The sequence below is a fragment of the Scomber japonicus genome, chromosome 21 (genome assembly GCF_027409825.1).
Source record: "Scomber japonicus isolate fScoJap1 chromosome 21, fScoJap1.pri, whole genome shotgun sequence".
NCBI lineage: Eukaryota > Metazoa > Chordata > Actinopteri > Scombriformes > Scombridae > Scomber > Scomber japonicus.
This window is the reverse complement of record NC_070598.1, coordinates 22542809-22561074: the sequence shown is the minus strand read 5'-3', so window position 1 is coordinate 22561074 and position 18266 is coordinate 22542809. Positions and strand designations below refer to the sequence as shown.

The following is an 18266-nucleotide window of genomic DNA, read 5'->3' as shown; positions in this document are numbered from 1 at the left end:
CTTCTCCTCAAATGTAAGCAGGGAAATCTGTGAGAAACACAAATGTAACAGTCATATATACAACATTCACAGTATGATGCAGTGATGCAGTCAGTATCAAAGTAACACTGTAAAATTAGCAGCTGTATAGTAGAATATGAGAACTATCAATCTCTGCATGCATGCAAATAAGAAGAGTTAGAAAACAATCCCTTTAACTGAGAACCTCCAAGGAGCCTCAGAGGTAAATCAGATGTTTTTGGGAATGAGGATCAGGCTAAGCTGAGCTGACTTACCGCCTGGCCAGCAGAGAAGCTTCTCCTTGTTGTCTGACTCTGAGGACCAAAGAGCTGTGTGTCTCAACTCAACTCAAGTCATTCCATAATAAGTCACCCAGATAGGGGAAGGAAGCACCAGAAATGTGTGTTTTTGGCGAGGGGGGGGTGGCTGTCATAGGCTACTTTCGGGGACTAATTTCAGATTAAAGTTCAGTTAATTGGGAATAGTGTGTCCAAATGGGACAAAAGCCATGTCCCCAAAAGTCAAAATGCAGATTTTTGGGTCAGTGCTTAAGGTTACAGTTAGGGGGTTAAGTTTAGGGTTAGCATTAGACAAGTAGTGGTTATAATTTTGGTAAGGTTGAGTCTTGTGTCTATGAATTGTCCCCAAAAGTGACGTAGGAGAACGTGTGTATGTGTATGTCTTTGAGGAGAAGGGACTGGCTGACAAAAACAAGGTTGAGCCCTTTAGAGCACAGCAGAGTATTGAAAGAATACTTTCTTCTACCAGAGCCTTCTGTACATATAGCATAAAAAATTCCTTGTGGTTTTTTGTTTGTTTTTGTTTTTTGTCTCTCAGTACTAATGTTTTCTTTGTAATATATTATATTTGTATTATGATAAATATTTACTGTACTTCCTGGTGTGTTCAGCATGAAATCTATGGCAAGGCAAGGCATTTTATATACAAGGGGCAACTCAACTTGCTTTACATAAAAGCAACATATCAAATGATTTAACACTAAGAATTGGAAGCATGAAAAACATATGATTGAAATGAATTAAACCCAATTATAATGTATATATATATAATAGAAAACAAGTACAATTGAACAGTAAAATTGGAAACATTAAAATATTAAAATTAAAAAAATAACCCAATTATAAAAATAAAACAAAATACAGAAAAATAGAGATAGAGAGAAAACAAAAAGCTTGACTAAAATAGAGCACAAAATATGAGAGTGCAGTATTAAATAATGATTTGCATTAAAATTATTAAAAGGACATACTGTGAAAAATGAAAAATTCAAATTTAAAGTATGATCATTCATGAAAAACATCCAGATTAACACACGTTACGCCCAGAGTTACATGATACGTGTGTGTTGCAGCTTTTCCCTCTTAACTGATTTTCCCTGTCAGAAGATTTTGTAATGTCAAGCTTCTTTTATTTTTTATCTATTAACTTCTCACACGCAGTGACTCATGCAAAGGGTGTGCCCTCCCTTCTTCTCCTCATATAAACAGACAGTTGCCAAAGAAGTTTCAGTAAAAAATTAGACATTTAGTATGATCAAATTACATTTTCTGATGACTCAGCTGTAGTCACCTTAAAGTCCCCCCTAAAAATGTGTTTTTGCTTATTGTTCCGTTCCTTCACTTAAATGTTTGTGCTACATTGTGTAGCCAGAGAATGTTTCAACATTATTCTGTTGACAGGGAAAAGTTTTGAAAGCTGTAACTTGGTGCATAATTTGTCACATAACAACTAGTTTGGTCCAGTGTGTAACATGTTAGTTTCAGTACTTGTGTAAACATTGAATCACATTTCAGGTCATATTTATACAGAAATAGAGACAATTGTAAACTTTCAAGCAGCACTATTTATAAAGCAAGGATTTTTAATGGGAGTAAAGGGCCAGATATAGTTTGATGAATTTAAACAAAGAGAGCAGAGTATATGTGTGTCTTAAAACATGTCTAGAAGGGATCTATTAATATTTAGGTCTCATTTTGCATTCTCAATTTGAGTGTGACACCCATATCGTAACTATTAACTGTTTTCACTTGCTTTTCTAAACAAAAACAAAAGTTAGTTTGTAAAGTTTTGACAATTTAATTTTTCATTCATAAAATATTGCATTACCTGTACTGTATGTAATAGGCTTATCTGTAAGGTCCAAGTTATATAAACAATGAATGAAACAGAGGAGGGAAGGCAGGTCTAAACTGGATACTTTTACCATGCTACAGTCCTTTTTGAGTCAAATGTTAATAAAAATCAAGAAATATTGTTGACTCCAAGAAGTCAGCACCAAACCTGACAGTGAAAGATTTGGTTTCTATGAAGTCAAGAGGATTGTTTGTTTTTTTTATTTCCATCTACTGGATCTTTATTCTTGTCTGATCTGTGTCCCGGGGAGTTCATCACTATCATTGTGGTAAACATGACTCAGTAAGGCTTATCTGACCTCCATGTAGAAAGAGCTGGAATGTCATCGACAAGTCTTAACATTTAGATTTTTTACGTTTATGAAACAATCTCTGAATTCATTGAAGTGAAAGTGTGCCCTTCTTCCTGCTGTATTTATAGGTCAAAATTAAAATGGTTTTGCTTAAGTAGAATTGAAAAGTGTTGTTGATATGATGAACAACATTAATATGTTATGCAAGACTGGTACTGTGAAAAAAAAGTAGTTTTGCTGATGGCAAGGTTGCACAATTACTGCTGTTCTTCTGTGGAAAATTGCATAAGCGACAGTTTTTTGTTTGTTATATATATTTAGATTCACATCAACTTTACTATCCCATCCAGGGAAATTCATTTGTTTACGTGCTCCAAACATTAAGGCACCATAGAATCCACAGTTAAAACAATAAAATACTCACTAAGACAATAATCAGAAAGACAAGGTACACCGCACTGCATTATCTGTAAAAGCCAACTTTTTTTTTTTAAGAGCCACTTGCTACATCTTCCTCTTTTTTTATTGTTGCTAGGAAACCGTGGATCGCCTGTCCTTAGCCTTCAAGTTATTTTGCTGTGAGGTAAACTCCCTCCAGGCGTGTTGTCTTCTGTTCAGCTGTCCAGTTACGTTTGGTAAAGTCATAAATCAAATAAAAACAGCCCATCTAACATCAGTGAAATCAAATGTGATATAAATGTGCAAGAGTGCAAGTGACCAGCTAAGAGACCTGTTGATTAAACCTTCATGTTATATAAGCTGAAGGCTTGAGGAATAAAAAAAGTTCTTGTATCTACTTGTTTTAGGTCAGGTTCCTGCTACGACTGAATTTGGAATGAGGGGGGTGGGTACTATAATGTATATGTATGCCTTGTTTGTGTAGAATGGGTTTGGTATTTCTTGGTCAATGTTTGTGATATTTCTCACTGTCCTGCTTTATCATTGTGGCCTGGCTTGGCCCTGTTTTGACAAATTCGATCAAATCATACATTGTAACTAGGACTGTCATGGTGTTTACTGTTTCCATGACAAGAAAGGTTGTGTAACATTAAGGAAGTTCCTTAAATCATGTTTCTGTAATGACCTCAGGGACGTGCACATAATTATAGAGGGGCAGGGGCTCAAACTCAGAAAAGGGCAGCATGTGCCCAGTTTTTCCGGTCCTTTACACAATATGGAAATTAATGTAAAATTAAAAAATAAAGTGCTAATAGAAAGCTAACTACTTAGCTGTGTGTCCTGTGTAGGTGAAAGTGATATGTATTTCCTCTTTCTTCTGTGTCAACAAATTATTGTCAACATGAGTTCATTCACATTATCAAAGTCACAATAAACTTTATATCTAAACCTCGGACCTGTACTTCAGACCAGTAGTGAGGGAAATATGATACGTGTTTTATTTTGTATTTTGTACACGATTTCCTGTCCCGCACATCTGCTCTGTGCTGACACATTGACTAAAATAGAGCGTTTTTCTGAAATATTACTCATATTTAAGCACGTTGAATAAGTCGACTAGTTAGACCATAACTCACAGGTTCACGTTGCTCCACTGTCACGTGTCGTGTTCTGATTTGAAGAAAGCAAGGTGGACGGTAATTGAGAGTTCAAAAGACAATGTGTTTATTTGACAAAACAAAGAATTATACGCAGCTGCAGACTTGGTCTACTTCACTCGAGAGATCTGCAGAAGAAGCCCTGACATATGCAATATTAATTCCCTTTATACCTTACAGTTTGGGGTGATGCTATGTGCCACTACCTCATCGGCTCACACTTGTTGCTATCCAGTTGCATGTGGGACTTTCCATACTGTAGATGTAGCTACGTGACATTTCTTTAATTAATTGATGACTCATGGAGCCGCAACGGACAGAGAAGCGGCAGTCTCACGCAACAACCCCGTATTACAAGAAAATTACAAGAAAATGGATATGGTAGAATACCGTTGAGTTTTTGTCCCGCCGTTTATTTTATACCCCAAACAGGAATTTATTAATGTTGTTTAAAAACACACACACACACACACACACACACACACACAGAGGACACTTTTTAATACGAGGCAAAAAGGGCAGGGGCTCAAGCACCCCTAGGGCCCTATGTGTGCACGTGCCTGAATGACCTTGACCCAGACAGAGAGGACTCAAATGGGCTTCTCAAAGAAGTTTAATAAGAACAACAAACACTCCCAAAGAGGATGAAAAAACAACACAAAACACTCACTAGGAGGAGAGAATAACACTCAAAGAACAAAACTCAAAACTTGACTTTCTAATGCTGCATGACTGGAACTGGAGACAGACAAAAACGAACTGACAGCAAGTCAAGGGAGACAAGGACTATTTAAACATGAGGTAGGGGAACACAGGTGGAACCAATTAGGGGTGGGGTTAACAATCAAAATGGAGGGAAAGCACACAAAGGGGGGAAGTCAGGATCTGAAATGAGGGGAAAAGGTGAATACAAAATAAAACAGGAAGTGCATGACAGGACATGACATGAGTGACTTGACTAAACAGAAACATACAGGATCCACACATGAACTAAACTAGACATGATCTGACATCACCATAATTAACAAATTTGACGAGACATAACAGTTTCAAGTGATTGTTTTAATCCAAACCAATAACTTTCCCTAACCCACAAGACCTTAACCACAGCGGTGTCCAATCATAAAACATTATATTTTAATAGCGATTTTGTAACTGTTGGACAGTAGAATATTATAAAAAACTCTTATGGGTCGCTATGAAGTGCAATCGACCCATATGGTAGATAGATAGAGGCTGGGCTCTAATAAAGTCTGCTGAATTAAATGAAATACATGCAGTATTATTATGGTGTACATTCCACCATCAGTAGCAACACCCTCATTACTAGCACCTGTTACCCCAACTGTTTTTCTTTGTAACGTATAGATTGACCTCATAAAACTACTAATGTACCACATCAAAGAAAGAGGAAGGACTGTGAAATGCTGCTATACTTTTAACCTGAAACATTTCACACTTCCTGCTGAAAAAGTCGATGAACCTAGACTATGAGCCTTGCCTAACCTCAGAAGAGAAGTTTGGCCTTGTGCTACTTGTTTTCTTTGTTCATAAATAAAATAAAGTTGAAATGTAATTTGGTGTATTGAGTCCAATAGAAACAGAGGCATGTGACTTCAAATTTTTCTCAAGCTTCCATTCGAATTAATACATATAACAAACATACATGTCATATCACATAAAATATTTTCCAAGTGATTTTTGGGTCATTTAAAGTTTGCCTGGTGTGTCTTCTTCTTTTGCAATAGCTTAATGTCACATGGCTGTAGAATTGGGAACACCAACTGTTAATCTTGACAAACCTATTCCTAATACTCACATAAATTGGTGGATGGAAACATGCATTGATCAACATAACATTTACTTTTGAACTTTTCTTGAAATTTGGTTTCAATTTGCACCACATTTGGATGGAAACTTGGCGTTTGTGTTAGTGCAGAAGTGTCCAAACTGTGGCTGCTGTTTTATTCCAACCAAGCAGGCTTGACTCAACAAGCTAGTCTTCAGAGAGTTGATCGTGTGCTGTGGAATAGTTGGAACAAAAACCTGCAGGCACATGGCCCTTTATGTAATAGTTTGGACATGCCTGTGTTAGTCTGTCTCTCAGTACTTTCCTGACTTTCCCACCCTATCTGCATCCTTCTGAGAATTAAATCATAAGAAACAGCTGACAAATACATTTTTGTGTCATGTCCAAGTAAAACAGTGTAACTCAGCTGGACATGGTAGTTTTTAGCAAAAGCATGTGTTTGTTACTGTAGCTGGTCGCTTCCTTGCTTTTAAAATCTGAGGATTTGCTGCATTACTCGACATTTCCGACAGTTGGTCGGACAAAAAAGGAAAGATTTAGGTTGAGCTTTCAGGACATATTGATCAATCAAAAATATAATCTACAAAGTAGCTGATAATCAGGCCTTGATGCAGTGGAACTTAATAGGACAATTGATTTAGTTCCAGTAAAAACTGCTGACAGTGAGGTCTGTAGATTATCCAGTGTAATGCCCCATCAAAATTTGAAGTCTACATTCAGCCAAGAGAAAGTATTCTTAACTTATTCATACCACTTCATGGAGGATGCTTTGGAGAGTTGATGTGTGTGGGTTTGGGCTAGACAAGTATCAGTGGGGGTAGTGGAAAAGCATTTACTGTTAATATGTCACCAAATATTCTTCTAGGCTACAAATTAACAGTCTCAAACATGATGTTGACCAAAAGAATAACTTCTTGAAAAATGTCCAGCATCTAATTTGTGTGTTAAGTGCCTTTAGCTTGTTGTGTTCAGAAATGTTGAGGATATCATTTATATCAATCAATCAATCAATCTTTATTTGTATAGCGCCAAATCACAACAAAGTTATCTCAAGGCACTTTACACATAGAGCAGGTTCTAAACCAAACTCTTCAGGTTTTAACTTTAAAGAGACCCAACATTCCCACATGAGCAACAGTGGCGAGAAAAAACTCCCTTTTAACAGGAAGGAACCTCAGGCAGAACCAGACTCAGAAGTGGGCGGACATCTGCCTCGACCGGTTGGGTTGAGAGGAGAGAAAGGAAGGATAGAGGAAGGAGAGAGAGGAAGAGGAGAGAGAGGAAGGATAGAGGAGAGAAGCACAATGAAAATCAACAATGAAGCTAGAAGGTCCGGGACTGGAATCCGTCATCCGGTTGTCTACACCCCAGAATTACCTGTGAGACGAGAAAGCACAGACAACTCCGGGGAAGAAGTTTAGGTTATTGAATGCAGTATAGTCTATGGAAAAAACTGAAGTTATTGGGCTTGGCCCTAAACACCTTGGAAAACACTATCAAATGACATAACTACTCTGGATGACATTACACTGGCCTCCAGCACCACTGTAAGGAACCTAGGAGTTATATTTGATCAGGATTTGTCCTTTAATTGCCATATAAACAAATTTCAAGGACTGCCTTCTCTCATCTGCGTAATATTACAAAAATTAGACATATCCTGTCTCAAAATGATGCTGGAAAACTAGTCAGTGCATTTCTTACTCTGGGCTGGACTACTGTTATTCATTATTATCGGGCTGTCCTAACAAGTCTCTAAAGACTCTCCAGCTGGTCCAGAATGCAGCTGCTCATGTTCTGACAAAAACCAGAAAGAGAAATCATATTACTCCCATCTTGGCTTCACTGCATTGGCTTCCCGTAAAATTTAGAATAGAATTTAAAATCCTTCTCCTCACCTTCAAAGCTCATAATGGTCAGGCTCCATCATATCTTAAAGAACTTATAGTACCTTATGTACCTACCAGAACACTGCGCTCCCAGCATGCAGGTTGTCAGGTTCAGGCAACCTAAAACATTTAAAATATCAGACAAAGGAGGACAAGACACAGCGTTAGAGTTTTTTACTTGCAAGGAGAACGGACAGAGATCTGCTCAGTTACAATCTCCAACCCGCTCTGAGCAAACCTTGCCGAACCCTCCCTTTTTATTCTCTTCAAATCCCTAGTTTACATAGTCGTTGCTGCTCTAAAGGGTGGGGGTCACACAGCAGTAACGTAGTCAAACTTAACATTTGCATTTAGCACATCAGCTCCTCAGCGTGCGTAGTCTCTCCCTCTTTTTAGACAGTGGCAGAAACTAGCTTATCTGGTTTCAGCCACCTCCTCTCTGGATTCGGTTCCTGTTTTGCATCGAAGGCTCAGTAGGGTCACAAGTCGGTCACATACACTTCGGAGAATTCCTGAAAAACAACTTTAAAACAGCAAGCTTGTATACTGTGCCAATAAAGGTTAATGATTATAGAAAGGAGTAAATATGAGATAACTTTATGTACAATAATTCCAACACAGGTCTACTTGTGGTTCCTAGTATCTCTAAAAGTAGAATGGGAGGCAGAGCCTGTCGGGGGACTCCCATGATGCACTGAGTTCCTCCCTCTCTCTCTCTATCCATCCATCTATATCCATTAACATTCATGCACTATTAATTGCATTCAATAACCTAAACTTCTTCCCTGGAGTTGTCTGTGCTTTCTGGTCTTACAGGTAATCTGGGCCTGTAGACGTCCGGATGACAGATTCCAGTCCCGGACCATCTAGCTTCATTGTTGATTTTCATTGTGCTTCCTCCTCTATCCTTCCTCTCTCTCCTCTCTACCCCAACCGGTCAAGGCAGATGGCCGCCCACTCTGAGTCTGGTTCTGCCTGAGGTTTCTTCCTGTTAAAAGGGAGTTTTTCTTGCCACTGTTGCCAAGTGCTTGCTCATGTGGGAATGTTGGGTCTCTTTAAAATTAAAACCTGAAGAGTTCGGTTTATAACCTGCTCTATGTGTAAAGCCCCTTGAGATGACTTTGTTGTGATTTTGCGCTATACAAATAAAGATTGATTGATTGATATTCTGTTGTTATTTACTGTGAGAGATGTGTGTCCATATTGCCAAACTATTAACTAATTAACATTTTAAAATCAATATTTAACCAATACTCATTGCTGCCATCTTTTAGTCCAAAGTTGTAACTAACTTAAGTTAACCTCGACTGAGAATAGATCATTGTCTTGTTTATTTTTCTGCACTTCATATCAAATAAGCCTATTCTCTGGAGCACAGATGTTGCTTGATGCAGCCTGAGTTTTATTTCTATTCAAGATGCAAGCGTGCTGGTGGATGCACACAAATGCACCTTTCTTTCCAAGCTGCAATTCAGGAAAAAACACAGCTGCTTGTTCGCGTTCATCAAACAAATACAGTGTGTCCCCAAGCAGTTTTGACAATTTTTTACTCTCCTCACATTTTTACTCACTGTGGGTTCATTTTTGTCCTGCACCTCTAGCCAATAGTACAATCGTGGCTACAACAAGTAGGAAGAACCCAAGATGTCGTATTGTGTGGTCAAACATTTTTATAATGTAATACATTTTTAATAAATTCTGTATAACCAACGCAGCTACCCTTACAAACATTAGAAGAGGCATCCTGCTGAGATTTCATGTACCATTTTGTAACAGGACAGTGTTATAATGGTGTCACTTCATGCTACTAAGACGTCCAAGTGAAGATTTTGTCACAAGGTTGGACGATATGGTCAGAAATACCATAGACTTTGTCCAAGCTCTAACTTTGTACGTGACTCACCAAAAAGACTGGCCTTTTTTACTTACGTCACCACAAAATTGACCACAAAGTACCTTCCTTGGAATATGTGGTGCTCATCAATTAAAAGTGTGTTTGAGAATTACTGCAGTCTTCCGTAAGCACTTAATGAAACATCTAGAAATGACAGAGGGCATTAAGACTGCCTTAAAGTTTTTGAAACTACATGTACTGTAGCTTAGTAATTTCTGAGAAAATATTCTCAAAGTCAGAGAAAGTTAGCAGTCTCCTCCAGAGGCAAAACATAACTGTGGCTGAAAGAAACACTGGGATCCTGTGATCTCAGCAATGATTGAAACCATTGATTTATGATTTCACATTGAAGGGTCCGATGGAAATGTCTGTTTGGAGAAACATGTAATAAAAGCAGTAACAGGAGACAACTACTGGGTATATTTTTAAAACATTACTCATCTGATGTAGATTCTACTAGCTAATAGTAACTGTTATTAGTGTACTAAAAGACACTATTTTCAGTGAAGTGAAAACTTTGATTAAAATCCTCTTGGACCTTACAACTCCTCCGCCTCAGCTGAAAGGAGTTTCTCAGCTTTGAGACAAATTAAAACATACCTATATACAGTGATGGCTCAATCAAGATTGAGTAGCGCTCTCCTCCATATATAGAAAAAAGGCCAGATTAATTGTGATGGAACCAGATCTGCTCTGTATTGCAGTTATCACGCCCTAGTGGTTGTTTTGTGTATTGTGTATTGTGTTAGCCCTAGAAACAGGAAGTTGAGTCACTTCCTCTGAAGTCATATCCTTTAGAGCTCACTTTCTCTCAAGATATTGCCAGGGGGAGTCACCTGCGCTCATCTGTTGCCATCCTCGCCTTCATAGTTTATACATGGCATCATCTGTAAGTTATACTGTTTGTTCATATAAAGTAACATGTGTGCATCATTATTAGTTTGAAAAAGTAACAATGATAGACTTTATTTATTAACCACATATTTTTTATGATATTTTTGGTTCTGAGAACAAACTCCTGCTTAATTTCTGTATGTATCTCAATCAGTGTGTTTTTCATCAGACATTTATTTGCAGAATCATTGACTACGGAGATATTATGTTGATGTTTTAGTGAATATTTGGCTTTCTTATGTTATATTGTATATTGATGCAACATTTTCATTTGTGTATATCTGTTTTGTCTACAGTTTCACACTTTATCCTGATTAAACTGCCAAAATCAACACATCGCCTGTTCCTTGGAGTTTGGTTAGGAGAGTGTTTAGCTGTCTGTATAGCTGAGTATACGTTCGTGGGGACAACACTTAGTGAGGACAGAACATTAGTGCTCAGGATGCTGCAGTGAAAAGGGGGAATTGTGGAAATATGGATATTCTGGTAATATAAGAAACCCCCTTTCCCCCTTTTGTAAACAGTTGGGGGACTATACTATATTCTGGAACTATACTCATTGGTCAGTCATTGGTTATCCTAAGTAAGTCTATTAGATGATTAGGTTAGATGGTGAGCATGCACCATGCTAACCAAGCTACCAGCTAGCATTAGGGTCACCTCCACCCTCTTGTCTAAATAAGGTCACTTCTGGCTCCAAAAATCAAAGATGGAGACAGTCAAAATGTAAACGCAAGGCTTCAAAACACAAGTCCAAAAATCTATGAGTGGCATAAAACCGTCTACGTCCATTATTTTATATAGTCTATGAAATGATTCTATTATGTTTTAACCAAAAATCTTTACTGACAGAGTAATGATGACATAATTAAAAATTGCAATGAAGAACAGTGAAAAATCAAAGTTCCATAATTAAGATTTATTTTCATATAAAATAGTTTTCCATCAAAAATAATGATGCAATGTAATCACACGTATGTACAAAAACACCATTGTAAACATTGCATTTTTCCAGCATTTATGGATATTACAGATAATATAATCTTTGAAAAGGTTATGAATAAATTAGAATATTTATATATATATGAATAGGTTAGAATATATTACAAACACAGAGGATACTTTTCTAACCCCTGCATACTGAAGTAAATTTAATACAGAGAAAAAACTGCAAATGTTAAAGGCAACAAATCTGCACTACAGGTCTCAGTACTCAGAAATGACAGATCGTACATTGAATACTTTTCCAGAAAGGTTTTTCAAGATATCAGTGGAAATTTGTGATAAAACTGATCACAGCTACAAGTTTCAGACCCAGTCACAGCATTAAATGTGAGACTGTACCCAGCAGAAAAACAGAAGCTTACTCAGTAGCAAAAGGGGAAGTAGAGTGATGATATACTGCCATAGTCACTGACAAACAACAACATTTTGTTATTTGGATTTGACGATTTTGTCTTCTCATATGATGAATGCCTAATGAGCTTTAACTGTCACTTATTGTTCATATGACTCCTTTCTAAACAACAGTCTGTCTAGAATGGAGATTTGTTGTGTACAGTACCAATCAAAAGTCTGGACACACTTTCTCATTGATGTGAATGGGAAAGTGTGTACTGTATGTAGAACCTCACTAATGTTTTTGTGACTTCCTACAACACTGACTTCTCCCACAGAATACCTTCATATATTACTAATTTGCTTTGTCAGATAATTTTGGAGGATACATTTTGCCTCTATTGTGATCAGTGGCATTTTTTTCATACCCAATGACATTCATGCGGTAGACAAAGATGGTTAAGGGAGATGGTTGGGTATACAAAGCAATGGACTTGAATTTGTATCAGTGTCTCCCATGTCTTTGGGCATAGGTAACTGACATATGGATGTTGTAATGGTTTATATTTTGGCTTCACTTCTGCTACAGACAGCATTATATTCCTCAGAGTTTGTCACTGCTCAATTCATTTTGTGTAGTTTTTGTGGACATATTACTTCTGCTGACCTGATCAACAGAAATATACTTCTTTAACCCTGGGAAGCGTTTTACCATCATCTGTCTGAAGTAGTTTTGGAACTTTTGCCCAACAAATGTATAGAAGATGGGACTGATGCAGAAGTAAATGTAGGCAAGATTACGAGTGACTTGATCTGCATAACCTCTCCTCTTCCTTTCCTCACAGCTCTGGTGTCCATGGTCAGTCAGTAGTACAACATTGTATGGGATCCAGGAAATAAAAAATAACAGGACAATGACTAATATCAACCTAACTGTCTTGAACTTGGTAACTAATTTGGATGATATGATAGTGATAGCAATCCTAACATAGCAGTACACAATAACAATCAGAGGAAAGAGCAAGAAAAGAAAAAGCTGAATGTAAAATGCAGAATTTCTCAGATGGGTTACAGTAGTAGGATCTGTGAGGTTACCAGGAAATTCCTGACAGAGTGTTGCGTTGTCAGGGTTGTGATAAAAACTGCTGTATAGAATCATGGATGGGATGCACGCCAGACTGCTGACCAGCCACACCACAGCACAGCTGAGTAATGCGTAGCGTTGACTTCTCATTCGTGGTGCACCCAAGGAGTAAACGACTGCAAGGTGTCGGTCAAAGGTCAGGAGAGCCAGAAACAGGACAGAACTGTATAAGCCCAGGAAGTAGACACTGCCCACAATCTTGCACATAACGTTGCCAAAGATCCAGTTAGAGCGCTGATTGTACACTCCCAGGAATGGAAGGCTGCTCATGAAGATCAAGGAGGACATCACTAGGTTCAGCAGCAAAATGTTGGTCACAGTGGTCAGCCTCTCAAACCTAACAAATGACCATTTACATTGTTAAATGTTAAAAAAAGACACAAGCATTTTTTACAGTAATATTTTGCAACTTAACAATATATTTGGCAGAATGATTGGTGGAATAGAAATATATCTAGGCATCTTTAACATCCATTTTAGACAAGCCTGATAACTAGCTAAACAGCTTAAAATCTGTTGAATGATAGGTAATACTACTGTATTTTGTTTGTAATTTTTTGTATTACAATGTTGCTTTTTTAATATTTGTGATTGATTGTTTTGTGTTGTGAAGTCCTGGCTTGAAATGTTCTATATAAATAAAATTATTATTAATATTATACTAGAGACAACTTTTTCTTTTGTTTGCTGGTTTGGCGGTTTGTCTGTAAAAGACAAAAATTGTGGTCTGAAATCTTTAGTACTTTATCCAAGGTAACTGAAAGGGATGTGACTCCCAATGCCTTAACTGCCCTATTTGGTGTATGGTCTTTCCCTCCTATTCTTTCTCCAGCTAAAAAGGATCTAATAGCATTCACAACTCTGCTGGCCAGGAGGTTGATACTTCTAAAATGGAAATCCCCAGTCCCACCTACCTACCTATAAATTGGGTTAAGGAAGTGCCTTATTTTCTTAAATTAGAAAAAATTAGACTGACTCTGATTGGAAAGGATGTCTTATTTGAGAAGACCTGGAATCCCTTTCTGTCTTATGTTAATAGCACAAGATGTCCGATGACTGTGAACTGAGTACTGCAATGCTGAGCCTGCCTGAGCAATGCTTTTTTTTTTTTTTTTTTTTTTTGGAATTATTATTTTTTTACTCATTCACTTATGATATATGTGTATGTGTATATATTTTTGTTCTATTATTATATATTCATTATTACTAACTTATTTAATTATTTTTAATTGATTTATATTTCCTACTACCTGCCAACTCAGATATCTAGGTTTCCCTATTGATCTTATTAGTCTATTTATTTATTTATTTGTATCTATTCATACACTAATTTATTCATTTGCTTATCTATTTACCTACCTTTTCTCCTCCTCTATCATTATTATTATTATTATTTTTTTTTTTTTTTTTTTTTTCCTTTCGTTTGTCCTTAATTTACTTTTACCTATACTTGTCCATCTGTTGGGGCCGGGTGCCGGAGTGATGGGGGTGGGGGGCGGGTATCTGTTCTGGGGTATACTGTATTTAAATCTGTAATCGGAACACTATTGTTTTCGCAATATGTAAAATTTAATAAACAGATGGTTAAAAAAAAAAAAAAAAAAAAGACAAAAATTGTCTTGGCAGTGTGGTCAAATGTTGTTCAAAGATTATTGGAGTGAAGTTGAACGATCTAAACTCTCTCCAGGAGTGTCGGGTCCTCCAGAAAGCAGTAAGTATCATTAACAGTGAGCATGTTCTATCCAAAGAATTTACATTAATGACATCAGGGCGGCATTACAGTACTTGCCCCCACACAGAAAGACAAACCGACAAAGCCCTGGAACTTCACTTTGCACTTTACTCTATTCAGAGCAACATTATTGTGCAATATTCTCAAACACTTTATTCAGCTGTTCTTTATTCAGCTGTATTTAGTATAGTATTGTGTAGTATTGTATTTTATTTCCCCTCTGGTCATTTATCGCCTCCTCTGATATTGTGTAGGAACGAATGTTGTTGATTACTGTCTGTTTATGTGAGGTATCATCTCTACAATCGTCAGTAATACACTGTATTATAAACACTCCTACAGCCCAAGACCGAAGGAGACTTTGCCGAGTTCATCTCATTTGTGTTTCCACCAACATGAGAAATATTTTTACACTTCCTTGCTCACAAAGGTAGAAAGATTTCAGTGGTGTAGACAGTGACCGAGTAGAGGAATTCTTAGACGGCTTGGAGAGATGAACTTTACCTACTGAAGAGCTACAGTATTCCTCTCTTGGTGGGCGCAAGAATAAGAAGCTCCTAGCATGACTTCAATGTTTGATAAACTCTCAGTCTGCATCAACCTGTCTGTTCTGTTTCCCAAATATCTTACACTGGTAAAATCATCGATCAACATGCATTTTACTCTCAGTTGCCAATTTATTATACATTGCAGTATGTAATAATACAACTGCCCTACATTATACCTCCATGAAGGTTATTTTTTAAGAGGTATTGATTCTACTTCATGGTCATTTTGGAGGCTGTATTTTGTGTTGCTGGTATATTATAGAACACTGTACTTTGGGGTATTCAGATATGCTTCCTAACTAATTTACACCAATGAGTGTGGCTAAAATGGTGCTTCAATTGCATTATAAATACTAAATTGTAAAAACATATATCTAAAATGTATTTGAGCCTTTAACTGTTAATTCTGGACTTCTTAAACGTATAATATTTTTTCAGTATTAAATGTTATTGGCAGGGTTCACTTTACACAAGGGATTGTAATCCAGCACTACCGTTTTTAATGTCATGTCAGTGATATCAGCCTCACTGTTCACTCTCCTAACACTGTATCAGAGCTGTAGAAGCTGTTTTTCTGTTGTATATTTAACTAAATATATGTGTTTGCTGCCCCCAGAATTCTGGGACTGTAGTATTAAATCACACTTGTTGCTGAATTGTAATGATTACAACTTTAATTTATTCCTATTACACATTTTAATACAGTAATTCACAGGTAATTATAGTAAGGGTTGTGTGTACTTTACAAGTTTTCAAATGATACATTTACTTCCTCTAATTTCTTTAAACTGTTAAACTAACAATTAGTTTCATATTCTTTAATTTCTGCTGAGTTTTGTTTGTCCACTCACCGATGGATGATGACCAGGACCAGCCCGTTGCCAACCAGACTGAAGAGAAACATGAAGTAGTAGATGAAGGAAATTTGAGCTCCCAGATAGTTTGCACCGTCACTTTTACATGGTTCTACCAGCTCCCCGGTGTCATTGTAATCATAGAGGTCATCAGTTACATTTTCCATCTTCTCCTCAAATGTAATCAGGGAAATCTGTGAGAAACACAAATGTAACAGTCATATATACAACATTCACAACATGATGCAGTGATGCAGTCAGTATCAAAGCAAAACTGTAAAATTAGCAGCTGTATAGTAGAAAATGAGAACTATCAATGTCTGCATGCATGCAAATAAGAAGAGCTAGAAAACAATCCCTTTAACTGAGAACCTCCAAGGAGCCTCAGAGGTAAATCAGATGTTTGTGGGAATGAGGATCAGGCTAAGGTGAGCTGACTTACCGCCTGGCCAGCAGAGAAGCTTCTCCTTGTTGTCTGACTCTGAGAACCAAAGAGCTATGTGACTCAACTCAACTCAAGTCACTCCATAATAAGTCAGCCAGATTGGGGAAGGAAGTACCAGAAATGTGTGTTTATGTGTATGTGTGTGTTGTGGGGAGGAGCAGGCAGGCAAGGGGGGGGGGGGGGGGGGGCTGTCATAGGACAAATTTCAGATTAAAGTTCAGTTAATTGGGAATAGTGTGTCCAAATGGGACAAAAGCCATGTCCCCAAATAGCAAAATGCAGATTTTTGGGTCAGTGCTTAAGGTTACAGTTAGGGGGTTAAGTTTAGGGTTAGCATTAGACAAGTAGTGGTTATAATTTTGGTAAGGTTGAGTCTTCAATTGTCCCCAAAAGTGATGTAGGACAACGTGTGTATGTGTATGTCTTTGAGGAGAAGTGACTGGCTGACAAAGACAAGGTTGAGCCCTTTAGAGCACAGCAGAGTACTGAAAGAATACTTTCTTCTACCAGAACCTTCTGTACATATAGCATAAAAAAATCCTCGTGGATTTTTGTTTGTTTTTGTTTTTTGTCTCTCAGTACTAATGTTTTCTTTGTAATATATTATATTTGTATTATGATAAATATATACTGTACTTCCTGGTGTGTTCAGCATGAAATCTATGGCAAGGCAAGGCATTTTATATACAAGGGGCAACTCAACTTGCTTTACATAAAAGCAACATATCAAATGATTTAACACTAAGAATTGGAAACATGAAAAACATATGATTAAAATAAATAAAACCCAATTATAATGTATATATATATATAATAGAAAACAAGTACACTTGAACAGTAAAATTGGAAACATTAAAACATTAAAATGTAAAAAATGATCCAATTATAAAAATAAAACAAAATACAGAAAAATAGAGATAGAGAGAGAGAAAACAAAAAGCTTGACTAAAATAGAGCAAAATCAAACTTTTCAGCGTGAAAGAGAAGAATTTTGTTTGGAGAATTTCATCTGTGAAACACGGTGGCACTAGTATCATGGTTTGGGTCATCTTTGCTGTGTCTGGACCAGGACAGCCTGCAATCATTGATCAAGTTTTGAGTTCTGAGTTGTACCAGCATATTCTATAGGAAAATGTCATGGTATACATCCATGATCTGGAGCTCAACAGAAAGTGGGCCATGAAAAAACAACAACACATAAGTTGTTCTACCAAAAGATGGTTAGAGTTTTGGAATGGTTGAGTCAAAGTCATGACCTTAATCCTACAGAAATACTGTGGAAGGACCTGAAACAGGCAGTTCATGCCAAGAACACTTCCAACATCCCCGAGTTGAGACTGTTCTGTAAGGAGTGATGGGCTAAAATTCCTCCGAACTGATGTGCAGGGCTGATAAACAATTACCATAAATGTTTTGTTGAAGTTATTGCTGGGAAAGATGATTACACCAGTTATTAAAAGCTAGGAATTCCATAGGTCTGCCTCATGCAAAAAGGAACGATAGAAGAAGATGTAACCATTTTCCTCAGTCAATAAATGAATACATTGAACGTTTTCATCTCATTAGTTACATTGGTTCTCTTTATTTAGTTTCAGGACTTGTGTAAACATTGAATCACATTTCAGGTCATATTTATGCAGAAATAGAGACAATTGTAAAGTGTAAGGCCTATCTGACCTCCATGTAGAAAGAGCTGTGATCCCATCGACAAGTCTT

General features: G+C 37.2%; 1 protein-coding gene across 1 annotated transcript; it reads right to left on the bottom strand.

The window, feature by feature from the left end:
• Positions 1-12349: 12349 nt before the first annotated feature.
• LOC128382364 (C-C chemokine receptor type 1-like) lies at positions 12350-16248 on the bottom strand (the record flags this gene model as incomplete). Its single annotated transcript, XM_053342360.1, has 2 exons — positions 12350-13308; positions 16103-16248. Coding segments are annotated over 2 exons (1023 nt in total), but the record flags the coding sequence as incomplete, so codon positions are not given.
• Positions 16249-18266: the final 2018 nt, after the last annotated feature.